Raw genomic sequence first — 20,025 nt, 5'->3', positions numbered from 1 at the left:
CATCACTGCATAACAACAAGAGGAAGAGCACAGGGGTATTGGATCCTACACCTGTCTCAATGCAATGACATCGCCACCACCATATTCTTGCCTGGCAACAAAAAATAGAGTAAGGTAGGAGGCTACTCTCAAGAGATGTCACATTTACTCACTTAAAGTTGAACATAATTCTTTCTTGACTGGTTCCTTACCTCTTTTTCCCTGTACTCTCAAAAGGATACCAGTAAATAAGTAGACAGGGCCACAAATGTCAAGCTTTTGCCTCCAGCCCTGCAGCTAACACCTCACTTCAAGGAGTTTCCTAAGGAACTTAACAGCTCAGTATAGGACACAGAAAAAAGTCTTTATGCTTCTGATCTTGGGGAACAAGTCAAAGCAGCTGCAGGGCAACTCTATCGAAGGTACAAGGACAAAAGGAATACACCGATCTTAGCTCCTGACACTCTCAAGAACTAGAGCTCATTTTTGAGCAGATGAACAGATGACCAGGAGAAGCACAGAAACAAAACTGAGACACTCTTCTGAATTCCAGAGTCTGACACAATCACCACTGCACAGCACTGCAAATTCATGAAAAAGAAAAAAAGAGGAAACTAAAACCAACACTAATGTCTTAAAACCAATACACTTCTATTTTACTACAGTTGCCAAAATGAACAGTTGATACTGAAAAACAAAACAAGAAATAATAACTAACAATTCATACTAATACTTTTTCTCCCTGCAAAACAGCAAAGAGAAGCTCTGTACTAGAGGGACAACAGTTTACACTAGTCAATTATTTTAGCTGATCACAAATACCAGGAATTTTGAGACTAGGATGAGTGGCACCCCGAGAATGATTTTTTTTTCTTAAACTGACAGTTATGCAGGTAAAGAAAAAACTCCATGGAAAAGTGATTCTATTAATAAATGTATAACATTATGGAAGCTTTTTTATAAAAATGCTTACAGGTGCCATAATAGCATGTTATTTGCTTAATTATACTGTATACTTATTAATGATAAAATAAAGTGGTAAAGTTTTCTAGTCCAGACAAGGCCAAAAAATCAGTTAAGACTCCCATCCTACAGATATCACATCCATCCTAGAAAAATCTTCCTGCCTGAAGGAAATGTAATCCTCATATAACTAAGAGCATCCTTCGTACCTTACATAAGCTCTGAGACCTCTCTTATTTTCTGGCCTTTCTGGAATTCACCACCGCCACAGACCTGAAAGCCTGACACATCACAGCAAGGCTGTCATCAACTTTTCCGTTTAGAAGAGTACCTAAGGGGCAAAGCACAGCCACCAGCACAGAAACTGATTTCCAGCATCAGAACCATTAAACTTCCCATTAAAGCCCCCCTGGGTTGCTTAATGGTCCTGAGCACTTAACATGGCACGGTTCCAGTGATATCACGTAAGACAGATATATATCGACCACTGTGGTTAATGTTGCAAATCTAACATAATATTTCCTGTAATTTTTTTTTTAATTGTACTTATTACAGTGCTGTTATTTTCAGGACTGAATCAGAACATTATTTTCACACTAGGCTAAACTGCATCTGTAAAAGAAATCGTTATCAGTTGCAGAAAGTCTCTACACCAGCAAGTACCTGTTAAATTCATGTTATTAATGCATTAGAGGGTTGTACAGCCTCAGGCTGTGGATAGAATGACGGTTCAGCATCATTTGGCTACTGCCGAGGTGCAGAAAGAATACCACCCAGCAACTGGAGAGGACAAAACATTGTCAAACAAACACAAAATCATAAGCCAACTTTGGGGTAGCAAAGCCAGGCTCCACACCAATGTGTATTGATGGTTGTAGGCCGAGAAAGAGTACAGCTCCTCGTGCTCGCTCCAAGCTTTTGCACCCTCAGAAATAATCCCAACTAATTCATCTCTGAGGCCTTGCAAGGCACATATATGCATAGCATGCAAACCCAAAGAAGGAGGACCACTTCCCAGTTACAGGTAGGTCTGGGACTCCAGGTGTTTCCATTCTACTTCCACTGCTGTGATACAGCACTGCTGCTGCTGTGACAGCCAAGTAGTGTACACAAAGCTGAGGGCTACCCTTAAACTAGTCACCTTGGATCCCTGTAGCCATGACTAAGCGCTCCTGCTTCTTAGTCACCAGTTTCCTGTGACTTGTGTCCTGGCTTGGTAGCCAAAAAGAGCCTTCCTTTTCAACCATGGCTGTTCAGCATAACAATCTCCTAAAACTACACGCAGTGTCACGTAACATGGCTCTTGGCAAACCTGTAAATTGTGCTTTAATGACAAACCTTGAAAGAGAACACGAAGCGTCTGAACAAAGGTCTGAGGCAATCGTGGAACCCACCTGCCTGTGCAAGGCCTAGTGTGTTCATACCAGGGTGTGGTACGATTAAAAGCAGGTAGATGATGCATTAAGTTTTTTAATTGAACATTTAACTAGGGACTGTGGAGACTTTCAACTGACAGCCTCTGTGACTGTCAGGGAGAATTTCCAGCCAGGCACTTGGTATGGCAGAAAATTGATTTTGAGAGTCATTGTAACAGCTCTGCTTTATTACGCTTGTTTCATAATCAGGGTCACCCAGCAGCAGGGAAATTGGGGCAGTTTGCCCAGGAATCCTGTGCTGTGAAAGGCCATAAAAGGTTCCCCTCAATACCTTACCCCATATGCTTTGCCAGTGACAGAGCAAGCACAGACACATGTGAAATTTAGCTTCTGTCCCAGATGCTGTGGATCTCTTCCAACCCAATCTGTAGATGTTAGAGGTGGTCTACAGTTGCCTTCTGACCTCAGCCAGCATCTAAAAGCTATGCTCTCTTTTAAAAAGAAGATAATAAGAAAATAATTTTCTCTGAACAAGTATTTTGACAACAGGACTGGGGGGAAATGTAACCTTGCAATCCTCTTCTAGTATTACAGAGAGAACAACCACTAACCCTGTAGACAAAGGCAGCACTCACCTCTCTCTGACCTTCTGTCAGCTACAGAACTGCTACACCCCATGGTTCCAGTGCTGCTGCTCATCAGTTTTAATTGCTGCTGATATGAAGCATGTTTTTCTCAGCTGTTAGCGTTACACACATTTCCTGTGTTGCTCCTTCAGTGATGAGGATTATACCCCTCTGGGCTCCTGGGCTCTTCCTAGAACTCCTAACAGGGAGAGGATTGGGAGGGAGAGAGAGGAGAGGGGAAAAAAAAAAAAAAGTGTTTGACAACACAGAATCTAAAGTACCTACAGCTCATAACAAATTACTGTACAGCACATCCTACACAAACTGGACCTGATGAACCATAGTAGGCTTCTTTTTCACATCTGATTACTCTCAGCTTGCATTCAAGACAGATGAACTCAGTAATTAATACAGTTTACTCCTTACATGTTAGCTGAGAGTTAATGGGCACCAGTGATTTCTTAATCTGAAGCACAGCTATTTAAAGCCTTACTACTAGAGACAAGGGACTACAGAGGCATGTTACTCTTCATTCTTGTGATTTGAAAATCAGAACTGCAGAATTTTAAGGACTTTAAATTACATCTGATATTACTGCTAAAAAACCCCCAAACCTCAGCCCTCCTAACACTCTATTGATTTGAAAATGTGCCCTACCACCCCATTTATCGCTTCATTCCTCAGTGTCACCACCATCAAATTTACAAGGAGAGACAGTGCAATAGCAAATTGCTTAATTATCAGATTTCATTTAAATAAAACATCCAATTTTCTGTTGCATTTCTACTGAAACATTCTAAATAAAAGATTTGGTTTCATTAAATAAATTAACAAAGTACATTTTGCGGTGTGGCCTTTTGGGTTTTTCTCCTGGCACTCGCTCAGCTCTTCACTAAATGGTATCATTCACTAATGCAATACTTTCTAATCAACAAGTTCAAACGAATACATTTCCCCTGAGATACAAAATGGATTCATTTCTAAGTAACAAGAAAGTGACTGATGCTGTTAGAGAGACTGAACTTTGTTTTAGCTAAGGTTTCTTATACGATCACACTGACCCCTCTCTCTGACTCCAGGGATACATGTTTCTTTCTAGCACATTTGACGTCTAAATTATTGCATTTGTTGTTTTGTTTCATTGATACTCCTTTTAACTTGAGTTTTAAAACAAAGAAGAAATTCATCAGCATAAAATGAACGCTTAAATACTATTCTTTTCCTCTGGCTTTACTAGCACAAATAAAAGTAACAGGTGGATAAGAGAGAGGAAAACATAAATGCATAACTAGCCTATTTTCAATTTCAATAGTTAGAATACATTTATTGTTGTAGGATTATTTACAAGTTTTATATATTTATTATATCAGGTTATGTTATGTTAATATCGCACAACTCTTTATAGTTGTGGGGCTATTTTTCAGGGTCCCACAACACAAGGGTATCCTACATTTGAGCTGGGTCTGCCACCTTCTGAGTCAGTATTTATTTCAGGAAAAAAGGATTTTAGTGTTTTTTCCCCACAATGGACTGCTTTTCTTCCCTCTGAAAGAGCTATTATGAAATCCAAAAAAGTGCTGTTACATTAATTTTGAGCCAATCAATGGCTTTGACAGCATCAAATACAGCACTGATATTGCTAATAGCTCAAATTTGTCTTCTCTCCAAACAGTTTTCTCCTGAATACCATCTCCTCATTTGCCCTCTTAGGAGAATCTCAAGCCTTCATTAGTCCATCTCAAACCAGCCAGCCATGACTTGAATTGTGATCTGAAGACTAGGACCAAAAGCAAAATAGAGCTTACAATCTAAGTCCTATTGCAGTGAGACTATCTTCTTTAAAGGGCAGGTCAGTGTGAGGCCAGCAACTGGGCAACTGGAGCCCCAAACAGAACCATCACACCTCGCAGGACTCCACCCAAGCCATAGGCAAACAATGGGCTGACCCAAGAAACGAGGATCTGAATCACTATCACACCCTACTTGCAATGATTTAAGCTTTTCTCCCAGTCATCCCCACTCTTCCCCCCACCCAACTCTAAATTCATGGACTTCTAGCATCAGCTTGAGCAAAGAAATACAAAAGATACAGAGAGACAGAAATTTTGTGGTGATAGCAGTAAATGAAGCCTGAAACATACACTCTAAGCTTGGAGGAAAACTTGCACAGATATATCCTATCATTAAACCTCTTTAAAAGGCCAAATCTGGCCATCAAAGAGCTAGTCCAGGGGAATAATCATCACCTTCAGCCCCAAATATCTGCATCCTAACATGGATGTAGCAAACATTCAAACTACTACCCCATTTCCTGATGGCTTCTCAGGTGGCTACAGAGCCATCCTGGCCACCAACCTGCATGTCCAGACTCCAGACCAGCCACAACTATTGAACACTCCAGCAAGCAGGGTCTCCACGCAGGCCCAACAAATTCACTTTCTGCTCTTCTTGTCTGACTAAAGAATCATCACCAAGGGGAACAAGCCACTGCGGAAAGAGCCAGTGACTTCCCTAGGCCAGGGCTCTTCATTGCTCCTAACTGATCCGCTCCAAAGGGAGAAATCCCTCCCCTCCCACCCCCCAGGTATGTTGGTTCAAGGCAAATCCTGCTCCATGCCAAACCATGCCTTCCTGGGCAAAGGTGTAGAAAAATACCAGGCAAAGGCCATTAAGGCCTTCCACAGGGAAGAAAGTTGGAAACCAAGCATTTAAAACATTAGAGTCAGTTGTGAGCTATTCACTATGCAGTGTAGCAATGCCTGGTGAAGAAGCATTTGCCATTACAAAACTCCCCCAAATGTGCGCTGATGAAATGGAAAGCTGGGCTTTTACCAAGGTATTGAAAAAGGCTTCAGAGATACAAGGTAGCTGGATGAGAATTTGGGACATAATGCTGTGTTAGCATTCTGGATACTATACCACTGATTTACCCTTAAGAGAGAATCTGTCGTGTTCACTAAAAAGCAGGCAGTAATTCAATTTCTACAAGCTGGTGATCTGTCCCATTTTTAGATATAACTCCAAGAAATTGCTACGTTTCTCTCCGTTCAGCAAAAAGGCAATTTTGTGATGGACAGGCACCGAATACACAGCCCATCCACTGAAGCAAAATAATATGTCATTCCAACGATGCCAACAGACATGCACCAAGCTAAGCCAGAGTGGCACACGCTGCTCTTTTTCCAGATAGAAGTCACTGAAGGTTACACTGCGGCAAGTGCTAGAAATTTGGGGTTCAGTACCTGAGCTGTCAAGAGCCTGATTTACAGGGATAATGAATCAGCACCATTTGATCCAGGTGTAATAGGCGCTGCCCAAAATCAGTCATGCCTCCACTTTGTCAGTCACATAAAGACTAGGCTGCCTCAAGAATAATGGAAATCTTGTAAAGATTTATAGCTGACTTTTAATGAAATCAGGTTGCAGGTCCTTTGGGCAGAGAGCCATCCTTTCAAGCATACCTTCTCATTTAAAATTAGATGAGCTGTGCTACTGGCAGACAAGTGTAAGCTAGGTAAAGCCTGAGGATATGGAAGCCATACAAATAAGAGCCACTAGGCTTTAACTTCTTATTCTTGCTTCATTCCATTTGTTTCCTACCTTTGATAAACAAAGAATGAAAGGCTCCTCCCTTTATTTTTGTTGGGATGGGATTTCCACAACTACGCTACTTCCCCTACGAGTTGTTTCTATGGCTATCTCCAGCAATGTGCCTGCTTTCCCTACTCTCTCCTTTCTCAACCATATTTGTAAACAGGTAGTTATGGTAGAATCATAGAATGGTTTGGGTTGGAAGGGAGCTTAAAGATCATGTAGTTCCAACCCCCCTGCCATGGGCAGGGACACCTTCCACTAGGCCAGGCTGCTCAAAGCCCCATCCAACCTGGCCTGGAACACTTCCAGGGATGGGGAATCCACAACCTCTCTGGGCAACCTGTTCCAGTGCCTCACCACCCTCACAGTGAAGAACTTCTTCCCTATGTCTAATCCAAATCTACCCTCCTTCAGTTTAAAGCCATTACCCCTTGTCCTATCACTACATGCCCTTGTAAAAAGTCCCTCTCCAGCTTTCCCATAGGCCCCCTTTAGGTACTGGAAGGCTGCTACAAGGTCTCCCCAGAGCCTTCTCTTCTCCAGGCTGAACAACCCCAACTCTCTCAGCCTGTCTTCACAGGAGAGATGCTCCAGCCCTCTGATCATCTTCACAGCCCTCCTCTGGACTTGCTCCAACAGGTCCATGTCCTTCTTATGTTGGGGGCCCCAGAGCTGAATGCAGTACTGCAGGTGGGGTCTCACGAGAGCAGAGGGGGAGAATCCCCTCCCTTGACCTACTGGCCACGCTTTTTTTGATGCAGCCCAGGATATGTTGGCTTTCTGGGCTGCAAATGCACATTACCGGGTCACGTTGAGCTTCTCGTCAACCAACATCCCCAAGTCCTTCTCCACAGGGCTGCTCTCAATCCATTCTCCGCCCAGCCTGTATCTGTGCTTGGGATTGCCCCGACCCACGCTCAGGACCTTGCACTTGGCCTTGTTGAAATTCATGAGGTTCACACCAGCCCCACCTCTCTAGCCTGTCAAGATCCCTCTGGATGGCATCCCCTCCCTCCAGCATGTTGACCGCACCACACAGCTTGGTGTCATCGGCAAACTTGCTGAGGGTGCGCTCAATCCCACTGTCCATGTCACCAACAAAGATGTTAAACAGCATTTGTCCCAGCACCAACCCCTGAGGAACACCACTCGTCACTGATCTCCACTTGGACATCGAGCTGTTGAGCACAACTCTTTGAGTGTGACCATCCAGCCAATTCCTTACCCACCAAGTAGCCCATCCATCAAATCCATGTCTCTCCAATTTGGAGACAAGGATGTTGTGCGGGACAGTGTCAAATGCCTTGCACAAGTCCAGGCAGTCCATGATCTCCTCCCATAACATGTCTTAGAAGGTACGTGTGGTTGGAGAGGTGATGAGATGGGGACAGTTTTCTCCATAAAGATCAGATGGATGGATGGGTAGATGCTTCCAATGACAGGGGCTTTCCTTTGACATCTTCTTGCTATCATTTTTTTTTTTTGTGACTCACAGACTTTTTTTTTTTTTAGAGTTGTTTTCCTTTGGAAATGAGGACTGCAGAGAACTGAGAAACAGATGCTATAACATGGGTTTAAGATGGATTTGCTTCTGTGCATTGCTGAGGGAATGAAGCAGGAAAGAGCAAAATATCCTAGAGAAGAGAACCCAGACATTAAATCACAACACCCAGGTTAGTACCTGCAGAGGGACAACTCTTCAAACCTGTCTTGTTGCCAGAGTTGGGATCATCAAGGATGGGAATCTAGAGATGAGTTAAAGATTTCATTAGCTAAAAGATCCACCCTGCATGAAGTGGGATGAAGCAGCCACAGTCAACTAACAGAGTGAAAGAGAACCTGGCTATGGCACACAAGAGCTGTAATTTTGACATCAATGCTGAATTTGGTCTGCCAAGGGGCTGATACGAGAACATCAAACATAGGCAAAGCAGTATGTGTTTAGGTCACTTATTTTACATCCATGGGACAAACTGACATTTCTGTTAAGTGACTTTCAGTGATTATATATGTGAAAGAAAGAAATGACAAAGCCTTTTTCTTTGCAGATAATTTCTTCAGCCTGCTCAGAGAAGCAAGGCTAAGCTCAATATAGAACTGATGCAATAATTTCTAGCAATGGCCATGTTGATAGATCTCAATGTTTGGGCTGGGAATCAATATGGAATGGATGTAGTAAGATACTGGAAAGCCAGCAAAGCCTGAAAGAGAATAGGATGAAGACAGACCAGCTCATTAAGGTGGACTCATATTCCTGAGCACAAAAATGCACTGCAAAAAGAAATGCAAGCAAGAGCTGCAACGGTGTGAACATGCAGTGATTGTTCAAGCAATCGTCGAGTTCAGGAACTGCATGCAAATCCAAAGAGGATCTGTAGAAAAATTGTAGGAGAAAGCCAGTTCGTGTTATTTACAATCAATAAAGGATACATTTACACAAAACATTTGCACTTTTTTGTGCAGAAAAACAAATAAAGCAAGCAGCCTCATTTTTTGTGCAGCAAGACTTTGGGGAAAATGTTTTTAAAAAAGAGGTGGAATAGCAAACACAAGTGCACAAATGGGGTGCAGATCACCTTGAAGTGTAAGCAAAGACATCATATCACTTTCCAGAAATGTTAAACGCCTCTAGGGGGAGATTCCTTCAGGAAGCAAGTAGAAAACTAAAAATCCTAAAGAAAAGTTAGCTCTAGTAAACTGGACCCAACCGGAGCATAAAAGTCAACAACAGTTGTAGCTTATTATCCTGGAGGAAAAGGAAAATCTGAATCATGCACCATCCTGCAGTTAATGAGCAGAGTCTTAATGACATCCCATTTAATTCTCCTTACTTGAAAGGGAAAGTGGTGAAAATGCAAAGCTCCAGAATAGAGTAAATATGTGTTGAAATCTGAGCCAGTTTAAAAATTAAATTCATGCTTCAGCTGAAATTCATATTGGTTTTAATAATGTTTAAGTTAAGCATCAGAACAAGGTTCAAAATTAAATACTTTTTCCTAAAACAAATAGTACATGAAATCCAGTAGTCTCAAAGATATTTGATCTCATCTGTACTCAGAAGTTCTGGATAACTGATCCAGTCCAGGTCAAACTTTATAGCTTGAAGCACACTGATTTTTCTCAGGGTAAAATCATAAACAGCCCCATGTACATCTGTCATTCCCTACACAGGCTTAAGATGACGTAAATTTGCTCTTTAAAAGCAAGCTAAATATATATATATATGCCCCACCCAAAGATATTACCTGTTTTTTCTTTCTGCTTCAGCAATACCGAGATTTTTTCCACAAGAGTACCTTTAGAAGATTCTTTAAGAGAAAGCAGCCCCGTTTTGGAAGCAGAACTGCACAATGAGGGGTGCAGCTCTGCAGAACAGGTGCTCCAATTCTCTCTGGGGCTCTGGAGCTCAGGAGATGTAATGCACTTGCTCTCTACCTATTTATACAGCTTCCCGAGAGAGAATTTCTTGAGCGCTGCTCTTCAGAAACAGTCAGGGGAAAACGCTGTATTCATCGTCCAGCCTGATATGAAAGCTCATGGCTGCAGCCCTCCAGCTGCGCCGTACGTGTGCTGTTGAAGAGCTGTTTTGTGACCATGCCTCCTGAATCTCAGGCAGAGAAAGGGATGGGCTGAAGTTATCTGCTTCGCATCTGAAGTCACATGATCTCTTTCAAGAGGAATGGCCTTTCTGCTGCATTGAGGCAACGATTTGCATTTTAGCAGATCTAGCACATCGGAAAAAAACATAAGAGCTGTCCAGGTATTTTGTTATCTGATGTGACTGGCATGGCTATGAAAGCCCTTAAGTAAAGAAATACTGACTCTATGAGGCATTGTATCTGCATGCTAGTGATATAGGTGCTCGCCAAAATACTCATTCATACCCAGATAATGGGACAAGTATGAAGCACTCAAATCTTGCACTCAGCAGCACTGCACCAATGCCTGTACACTTCATTTCTTCATGTGCATGCACATGTTCTCCCCATAAACGTGTGACTGGAATTCAGTGGACTCAGTTCATGTTTTGGCTCATCTGCTCCTCGTTCGACCACTGGAAGGGGATCGGACAAGCCGAGAACGCTGCAGCGTTGCTCCCCTGTGCAGTCAGGAAGCCGTGGTGCTGTATGCTTTGAAATCAAACCCTGACCCCTGGCAGCATGGCCCGCAGCTCTGGCCTAGCTCCTCACCATGCTGACCCCGGACTCTCAGTCACCGCACAGGTGCCCGGGGAAGGGCAGAGCCGTCACGCCCAAGGCGATTTGTTAGTGCCCACTGCCAGCACAACAGCCCCTGAAGAATCTGCCCCTTCTGGCAGTGAATCGATAGCATGGGGACACTAGGATTTTGAACATATATACTGCCAAATCTCTCAAAAATATGAGGCATTGGTAGAAGTACAGTATTGTAATATCACCAGTACAGTCTTAGGCCCAGTCCTCAGCATCACTCATCCTCATCACACCACCTTTTCCCTCAGTCTGTCCTTCCACCCCTCTCCAAAAGTTGGGGAGGGGCTGCTTGCTGCTGTGCAAAGTGATGGAACAGAGCACAGCAGCCCCTTCTGTGGGGTCAGCATGTGGGTCCAAAGAGGACCACAGGCTATAAATCATGCTGCGGTGGGAGAAAGCTCCACATGGATGGGCACAAGATGGGGATCACCGTGCCCCTTGCTCTGCAGCCTCTCTGTGTGATGCAGTCCCACCAGGACTGGATAGGGAGCAAAAGATTTCTGAGAACAGAAACAAACAAAGCAAGATCTTCACCCTCCCGCCCCTGCCCCGAAGGTCTAAATACTGTAACGTGGTATTTTCAGGAAATTTTTGCCATCAGTCTGGTGACAGTTCTAAAGGCATCAACCACCACCATGAAGGACAGAGTGATCAAATCATCTTTTGGGACAGATAGACAACTGCCCTTACTGTGACAGAACGGATACATTTATTAATGCGCAAAAGATATTTAAAGTGCCAAACCAGCAAAGCAGAAGGCACTGTGTAAATGCACTAGTTTGATTAACTGAGCTAGTCCTTTGAGGTTCTGGAGTCCCAGACACAAGCTTCCACTTTCAAAGCTGCTCCTCTCCTGTGAGATGAGACAGTAAATGGAATACACGCCAGGCACAATAATTCTGCATGACCCAAAAGAGTTTTGATGTTTGTTTTTCTGGCAGGATGCACTTTCCCTGAACGGAGTTACAGTAGCTAATCATTTATGTATGATCACACTGTTCTGCCAAAATGCATGCAAGCAAAAATACATAACCTCTTTCCACTGCACTCTGGGGATACACATTATTTATAAAACATTTACTGTACCTGATAAATTCATCTATATTGGCGTTTACCAAGATCTCTGCATAATAAGAGGCTGTAAGGTTTGTTCCAACAGCCAACAAATCCATCAGAAATGTTTCATCCAAGATCAATGGGAGAGGGATCAAGCCCTTAGCTCTTAGGTTCTGTAGGACATAAAGCCTCCAGTGCATGTTTTCTTTTGTTATTCATGGAAGTTATTTGTCCTCTGTCTCAGTGGTCTGATGCGACCAAGCGGCCTGATAAAGAGTCAGTCTCGCTGGACTGAGCCACCTCTCCAGTTACCTAGGAGGATCACAGTAACATGCAACTTGAGGAAACACAAATGTGCTTCCCAAATTAACCTTTCTTGTTCAAGTCCAAGGACATAGGCTGTACCAAACAAGACCATTCTCCTTTCTACATAGAGGAAGGAGAACACACCAGTCCCACCAAGGTCACACACACTACCGCATTTTTGTTAGCAATCATGTATCACACGCACGCTTAAGATGCTGAAAAGGGTTTTAGCATCAACAGCTGCAACAGAAAGTAGGCCAAAAAATTTTGACAATATGTTGTTGAGCAGTCTAGCATGACAAGAAAAAACACAGTTATGTTGCTAGCACAGCATTCGGAACATCCCTTTACAAGCAGCCCTTCTCGATGTAATAGCACATATTCTGTTTTCCAAATACTTTGGAAACATTAACCTCCTGAGCAAGGCTCCCTGCAGGCACTCCACATACATAATTCAAATTCTGCTTCAGGCCTATTTCTCAGAAGCACCCACTACAAAGTGATGTAACCGATATTTTTCAGAAAGACTGAAGATAATCATACTCGAAGTGAATGTGCTTCTTCTGACCCCTGACCGTGGTTCCCCTCCTCTTACCCTACCAAGTTCAAATAAGTATTTTTATGCGACCCAACAAAGTATTTTAAAGTACTAGCCAGGAGACGAGTCCCTGCCTGAGAGACCTGGATGTCCAGTCACAAACAGAAAGAACAGAAGAAATGGAGAGAAATAAACATCCAGAACAATTTTAAACTCTGTCTCAGTCAGTGAGATGACAGAAATCTGCTCTTACAAATCAGAAGGAATAGGTTAATTTGGGTGAACAGGAAAAGAAATCTCCCCCCCACTGACAATTCTGGGTGAGATGATGAATAACAGACATCAAAACTAGCATCCTTTGCAAAAAGAACACAAAATCAGAAGTGTGAAAGAAAGGCAGCTGTAGGGCTTCCAAACTCCTGAAGGCCAAGAAACTAGACTAGAACACTATGAAAGCATCAGGATACCTTCTGTGAAAATGAGAACAATTTTTTTAAAAAGGAAAATTTCCCAAATTAGTTGAATGCGTATTATTCTGGGAAGCAATGACTAATGACCTAATTTGCACAACTCTACCTCCCTCAAGTTAGCTTCAGCCTCCACTTACAGCCTATAGAGATGATAGCTATCTACAGCACTCGGGTTTTGCTAAATCTTGGTAAAGCAACATTATGAAAAATAAAAGGGCATAAGAATTGCCTAACGACAGCTTTACCTGCATTTTGTTGGTCTGGGGAACCACAAGCTGCACAGACAGTGCAAAACCTACATCCTGAAGCCTCAAGCCTACCAGACTGCCTCTTCCCAAAAGGCACCTCTGGGTTAAATCCAGGTCAGGAGCGTACACAGATTTGACTCACGCACTAATGATCAGTATGTAAAAGGATTTTTTTTTTTTTTTTTTTTTTTAAAGACTGGGACCAGCCAACTACTAAGTGCAGCCATCCCATACATGGTAGGGAGCCAAAGTCTATGGAAATAATTTTCTTGACCTCTATTTTCATCTTATCCTTATGAAATTGCTTCTAATGACAAAAAGACAAAATCTTCTACCTTGTAAATCATCTGCTGCTTTAGCAAAATATTATTAATTTCAAGGCAACTACGAAACGTAGCGACAAACAATAAACTGGTTTGCTTACAGGCACCACATACTTCTGAAAATTAACAAACTTGTATTTTATATTCCAAGTAATAGTTTCTGCTCGTAACTTTTAACCACAGTCCTGTAAACACTGTACAGGTGCCTTAATTTGTACTTCTACAAGCCACTCCCTTTGGGATGCGAGGATTTAGTACGGCGAGGACTGAGGTAATGCGAATAGTGCAGAACCCCAGGTAAAACATAATAGATGAAACGAGGCAATTATTGTGCGGCATAACAGATGACAAAAAAAGTCCCTGAATGAATGAATGCCTGATGCGGACGGGCACAGAACTGCACGGAAACAGCTGCGCAGCTCCGCACCCTCACAAAGAGCCATCTTCTGCAGGGGATATATCACGAATCCACAGCCTAAGTAATCTCGGCTGTTGCTGGATGGCAGTAGGGGGTGAGCAGGCAGCACGAGCAGCTCGGTCAGCTTGCCTTTAGCAGAGACACACCTGCGAACACTTAGGCCTTCTCGTGCTGCACGCACACGCAACAAAACTTTTTTTTTTTTTTTTTTCCAAAAAATCCGGTTGCAGAGGAGCATCACCCGCAGGCCCGCTGTGCGCAGGGCCGCGATCGCGGGGAGCCCCCTGCTGGCGGCCCCGCCCCGCCGCGGAGGCGGACTTTGCGTGCGCGGCGAGGGGCTGAGGCGCGGCCGGGGACGGTCCGCGGCCGGGGCTGAGAGGAAAGTCCTCGAAGCCCGCCAGGTAGACTTGAGCAAGCAGGTGGTCTCGCTGGCACGCCTCATTGTAAGAGCTCGTCAGCGTGTCCCGTGCCGGGTCCCAGGGGATAAATCCTGACTTTCGCGGATCCGCCAGGCGACACGGACAAACTTCAGGCTCTGCCCCCTCTCCTCACGCTGTCTCAAACGCCGTCTCCCGTACCGAGGAAAGCCCCTACGCCTTCCTTCCCCCCTGTGAAAAAGAGCCCTGAAACGCCCCGCTGTCGACAGCGGGGCGCCTTCCCGGCATCGATTCGCAGGGCGTGCAGGCAGCCAGGCTCCCCCGCCGCGGCGGGGGTGCTGCTGCCCGTCTCGGGGAGCTCAGCCTGCCTCTCCCCCGCTCGGGTCAACCTACTGGGTACCGAGACATACCGCGCCGGCCCAAGGACCTCTGTTCTCCGCTCGCTTGGGAGAACAGAGCAGCCGAGCGAATCCAAGGAGCAGCTTGCCAACCATTTCCGAACGGGGGGGCTAGAGGCAGCGACATTCGGAGCGCACAGGCCTAAAGCAGAGATGTACCGAGTACACGCAGGGCACGGGAGCGCTCACGCTGCCCGCTGCACGCAGCGTGAGGCCGTGACGGGGCCCGTGCCCTCCCGGCCCTTCACCTGCCCCTCTGGGCCGCGTTTGGGGGGGCAGACCTGGGCCCGGCAGGCCCGCATGCCGACAGTAATCGCGCAAAAGCCTTACCTGTGCTTTCCCGCAGCGTGAGGGCTATTAACCGTGATTTACTGGCTTCGCTGCTCCTCTGTAGCTATCGGAGGGGCAGGAAGCGCCTTAAGGTGATTTTTTAAATGGCTACACGTGTAACTAACCAGCAATTTGGGGAAAAAAAAAAAAAAAAAGCCCGGGGGCTGCGGCGAGCTGTCCCGCCCTCCCTCAGACGCTGCCCCCCGCCACCGCCCAACGGCTCGCCGCGCGCCCAACGGCTCCCCGCCCGCGCGGGGAGGAGTGCCGCCATCGTCTCGTCGCTAAGGGCAGTGCCGCCAGCGCTGGTTTACGTGGCGGTTCCATAGTGTAGTGGTTATCACGTCTGCTTTACACGCAGAAGGTCCTGGGTTCGAGCCCCAGTGGAACCAACGCCCCGGGCTTCAGTTTTTGTTTCCCTCTGTAGGCACCCTCAGCTTTTCATCATTTCCTTTCAAGCGGTGGGCCGCGGTTTGCTTTTTTTCCTACCCAAGATGGGCAAACTCATAAGCACGTAAAGAAGTCCTGCCTGTGGCAGAGTAGGAGCGGTGCGTGGCGAGGGGAGCAGAAAGGCCCCTCGAGCAGGAATGCCCCGCCCGGCAGAACACTTTCCACAGGCCCTGTGCAATAGCACGTTTCTAAGAGTATGAAAGTAATTTAGATAATGTTGCTGCAGCACTTGCTTTTTCTTTTCCCCTAAAAAAGCTCTTCTTCCTGCAACAACATCAACCAAAATGCAGACAGACCCAGTGAGAGCTGGCTCGAGCCAGCACCCTGAGGTGCCGAAGCAGCCGGTGCTCCCGGCTTGCCCGGCACGGCCCTGCAGGGCAGGATTTACAGGGTTTTAATCTGGTGGCTCACTGTACCATACTCCCTGGGCGCCATTTTGTGGTGGCCGGTAGCACCCCTGCCTGTGGTGCAGAGGGGAGGCCCGGGGTGGTGCAGGGGCTGTGGGCCTCTCTGCGCCCAGGCCTCGCTGAGCCACTGCTCGCCTGGGAGGGGGAACGGGCAGCTGGAAGCCTAATAAAAGAGTGTCACCCCTCCTTTTAAGCCTGCCTGATCCACGGGCCTTCAGGGGCCATTTTGCATCTTCCTCTGGGCCCCTTCGCACGGGTGCAGCTCAGGCCCTGAGGCGCAGACAGGGCCTCTCCCTGCCACAGGTCTGAGGCTTCGTCCTCGGCAGGGCTGAAGGCCCTTAACTTACTTTAATCATGGTCTTATTAAGGAACTTACTTACTTTAATAATCATCATCTTAAGAAAACTATTAACCTTTGTCAGTGCTTGCTCTTATTAAAGAAACACTCTGGGGTATGGGCAAGCTGAAGTGCAGTCCAATGCAGGGATACCTGGGCCAGGTTGCAAAAGCTCTTTTGGGTAGAAAGCACCCATATATCACATAGTGAGACCTAGCAGGATAAGGTCGTAACATTAAGCACCGTCATGACACTAAGGGCCTGTGTACCCTACAACCCGAAAGTACAGACACACTCAGGTCTGGCCTTCCTCTGCTTAGCTTGGTTAGCGGCGTGTGCGCAGCCCACAGGAGGTGAAGCCAAAGCAATGTATCCCACCTCTCAGGTAAACTGTCTTCCACAGATGGGCTGCTGCCAGGATACAGGCTCAAAGCTGAATCAGCTATAGCTAGACCTCTCCTAATGTAGGGTATGCAAGGCTTCGGTGTAGGTACTTCCCATCTCATAGGGATGGCGATCCCATGGTGCCTACCCTGCCAACAACAGCCACAGCTCCCCGAGGTGCAGGCGTTACGGGGGGGGAGGGCTGATCCTGGTGGCCAGCACCGGGTAACTATCTGCATCGTGTTTTCTTACATTTAGGAAAAAGGCTCCTTTTCAGAAAGCTCTGAGCTCACACTTCAGACGTGTGGAAAGAATATTTTATTTCAAGAGCCAGATCTTCAGCATGTGTAGACCATCATAGCTCCATCCATTTCAAGGGGGTCCAGCTCCTGATGGTTTGACTCAAGCTCTGAAGGCATTGGCAATCTTGCTCTCTTGGCACATCAGTATCCTGCTTCTGAGAGATGCCTGTGGTTCACACATACATGTATGTGTATTTTGTACGTTCCCTAACTGTGCTAAAACCAAAGCACACCAGTCACACATTTGTGCTGAGACACTGTGTGTCGTGTGTGTTCAGCTCCCAGACGCATGAATCTGTGCGCGACTGATTTAGCTGTCTGGCACTCCGACTTTGGGAGAAACATGAAATCGCCATGTGGAGTTGCACTTCTCTCTCTCTCACACGCAAGTGCTTTTCGCCTCCTGCTTCCCCTCTGAAGGCACATGCGCACGCTGCTGGTCGGTCAAGTGCCGGGGAGGGCTCCGTGCCCTTGTATGTGTTTTGAGAGCTCCTGGATGCACAGCTCTGCTGTGCTCAGAAGCAAATTCATTTCTCATAAGGAGAAAGCTATGGGCAGAAAGCATTAAGTCTGCATAAGATGCTGGCATGAGGCTCCTCAAATGGTGCTGAGCTATATCTATATCTGTTAACAAAGCAATGCCAAGGTACAGACTGGAGCACTGGCCTCCAGTCATCCATGCTGTTTAATTCTTAGCAAACTCCTGGTAAAATTGTGGTTAAGGCCAGCTGACCCAGCTGGGGAAGGACACGTACCAGGGAGCATCCCTGGACAGGGTGTCAAACAGCCTCTACTTGACTTTGTTCCCCCTGCTGCCATCCCAGGGGCTTCACACCCTTACGTACCCCCATGCCTTCATGTCACACCCCTGGAAATGCAAGCTATACTCTCAACTTCACGAACTAAAAGCATCCCAATGGTGCAGGGTGGCCTTTGTGTTATCTACCAAGTCTGGGGTAAGAAAACACACCAAGGTATCTGAGGGCCATGAAAACATACCAAAATGTGTTAAGGCCAATGGGACACGAGCTGGACCTGAAGAAGATGTGTGGCCAAAAGAGTGAACCTACCCAGGCAGTTCCTGCCCTTTTTATGTAGCAGTGTGGATGTCACCAAACTGTCCTACTTTGGACCATTTGTACCAGCCATGGTTTTGCTTCATAATCAATGCCAGGCTAATGTTTGTGCTTTTAAAATTTTATTTTTACTTTTTATAAAGGGCAAATGTAGCCCTTTCTGTGGCTGTATTGTGTACTGGCTTTAAAATGTTTTCTGTCTTCTGTACCTGAAAGTATTTGTATGCTTAATAGGAATTAACTAAGTGATTCATTTAGCAATGTTGTCTGCAGTGGCAGCATGATTTTGCTGTTTACAGTTATTAAAATGAAGGACCATCAACACCATTAGACACAGAGGGTCTGAACTGCATAGTATTTATACAGAGACTTTAATTTTAAGGCTCTTCTACTCTTCATGCGAACCAATTTGATTTTTTTAATGCTACAGATACATTTTTAAACAAAGGCTGCCCTCTTTTCTGTGGGAAGGGAATTTTGTAACTGGGGACCCACCAGTCTTGAGGGTGTCCCTTTGGATGAAATGTTCTTTGATAATAGCTGTGCTATTTCTGAACATGATCCCTGTGCATTTCTTACACAAAATCAAGACCTGTTTGAGGGGTGGAGTTGACCATAAACCAAGTTGATTTTAAACTGCTTGGGGTGATGGAGGAGAATTTGATTTTGCTTTTTAAAAATACGGCAGATGATTTCCTTCTGGGTGGGCAGCTCTGCCTCCCGGTGACCTGTGCATATGAGACGATAAGGCAAGAGGCTGAAGCCTTGGTCTGGTTTTCCAAGAGATATGTGGATGAAGGCATTTAGGGATTTTTAAGCGGGGATTTTCAAGCCCATGGGATTTAGATACCAAGTGCTCACCAACGCAGAGAGGGAATAGATATCTGAGTGTCTTCAGCAGCTCTGGAAATCTCTGTCTCTGTGGCAGCTCATTTTAGACCGGATGGCAAAGAGAGGGAGAGAGCAAGCCTTGCCCAGATACTGTGTAGAGCCTGGAGTGAGATGCGCACCGTGGCGGATGCACAGAGGCTGCCCTGGTACCCTCGGTGAGGATCATGTTTGTTCACCCCCTGGCTGGACCTTCTGGTAGGTCTCTCTGCCCCGAGAGGGGTACTGCATATGAGTATGAGGCCTCTGAGAAAAAATCAGGAGCAGCCCCCTGCCCTTAGGAAAATGACCCCCTCCCTGCTGCCTGGGACGAGCCGCCCTGCTTGCTCACCCTGCCATGCATTGATGCTCCCCAGGGTTTGGGGTGAGCTGGCCCAAGTCCATGAAGCAGGATGGCCGTGTCCCTGCAGGGGTCCGCCTGCGATAACCTGCCCTCTCCCTGAGGGTAGATTTAAGTGGGAAAAGTGGTGGGTTGAGGGGATTAAACTGCTCGAGGCTGAGCAAAGCAGTGAGCCCCCTTGGCAGGAGACTCGCGTCGCATGCCCTGGTGAGGCCGGGATGCATCGGCGCTGGAGGTGTAACTGCAGAGGGATGCCATGCCTGACATCCCATTTATGGGGCATTCCAAAACTGTGGGTATCCCAAGGCAGGTGAGATTAATCCTGCCCAGGGGACTTTTTACAAAAAGTCAACATCCTTGTTTGCACAGCATTTTTTGAATGGATTTAGACCAGAAGACTAGAGACAGGTCTAGCTTAATTCAACAGCAGCCCACGTGATCTACGCAGCACTTTAATCTACTCCCTGTGCATACATTCTGAGATCTTTTGAAACAAAGCAAGTTGCTTCTGAAGCAATTGCTTTCAAAAACCTCCATTAAAAATTCACTGCTAATTGCACATAATTAACAGAGATTGGAGGAACGGATGCAAGATCCACTGGAATCACTA

The 20,025-nt window shown here is 45.8% G+C and overlaps 1 protein-coding gene and 1 non-coding gene across 4 annotated transcripts in view; one reads left to right on the top strand and one right to left on the bottom strand.

Annotated features, from left to right (window-relative positions):
- Window positions 1-15,366, bottom strand: part of PPEF1 (protein phosphatase with EF-hand domain 1) — a 42,948-nt gene extending 27,582 nt beyond the window's left edge. Inside the window, exons 1-2 of one of the 3 annotated variants that reach the window (XM_052794161.1) lie at window positions 15,235-15,366; window positions 2,954-3,143 (exon numbers count right to left, since the gene is read on the bottom strand). In XM_052794161.1, coding sequence (XP_052650121.1) covers window positions 2,954-3,017 — 64 coding nt within the window. In that variant the 5' untranslated portion in view covers window positions 3,018-3,143; window positions 15,235-15,366. Of the gene's footprint in view, window positions 1-2,953; window positions 3,144-9,783; window positions 10,162-15,234 lie in introns of those variants that run through there. The other 2 variants (XM_052794162.1, XM_052794163.1) reach the window with 2 other exon arrangements.
- A 184-nt stretch (window positions 15,367-15,550) lies between these two features.
- On the top strand, window positions 15,551-15,623 carry TRNAV-UAC (transfer RNA valine (anticodon UAC)). The gene has a single exon. It is a non-coding gene; the product is annotated as a tRNA-Val (tRNA).
- The last annotated feature ends 4,402 nt before the right edge of the window (window positions 15,624-20,025 follow it).

This window comes from Harpia harpyja, chromosome 8 (genome assembly GCF_026419915.1).
Source record: "Harpia harpyja isolate bHarHar1 chromosome 8, bHarHar1 primary haplotype, whole genome shotgun sequence".
NCBI classification, from domain to species: domain Eukaryota; kingdom Metazoa; phylum Chordata; class Aves; order Accipitriformes; family Accipitridae; genus Harpia; species Harpia harpyja.
The sequence above is the reverse complement of the archived record's forward strand: the minus strand, read 5'-3'. Positions and strand labels throughout refer to the sequence as shown.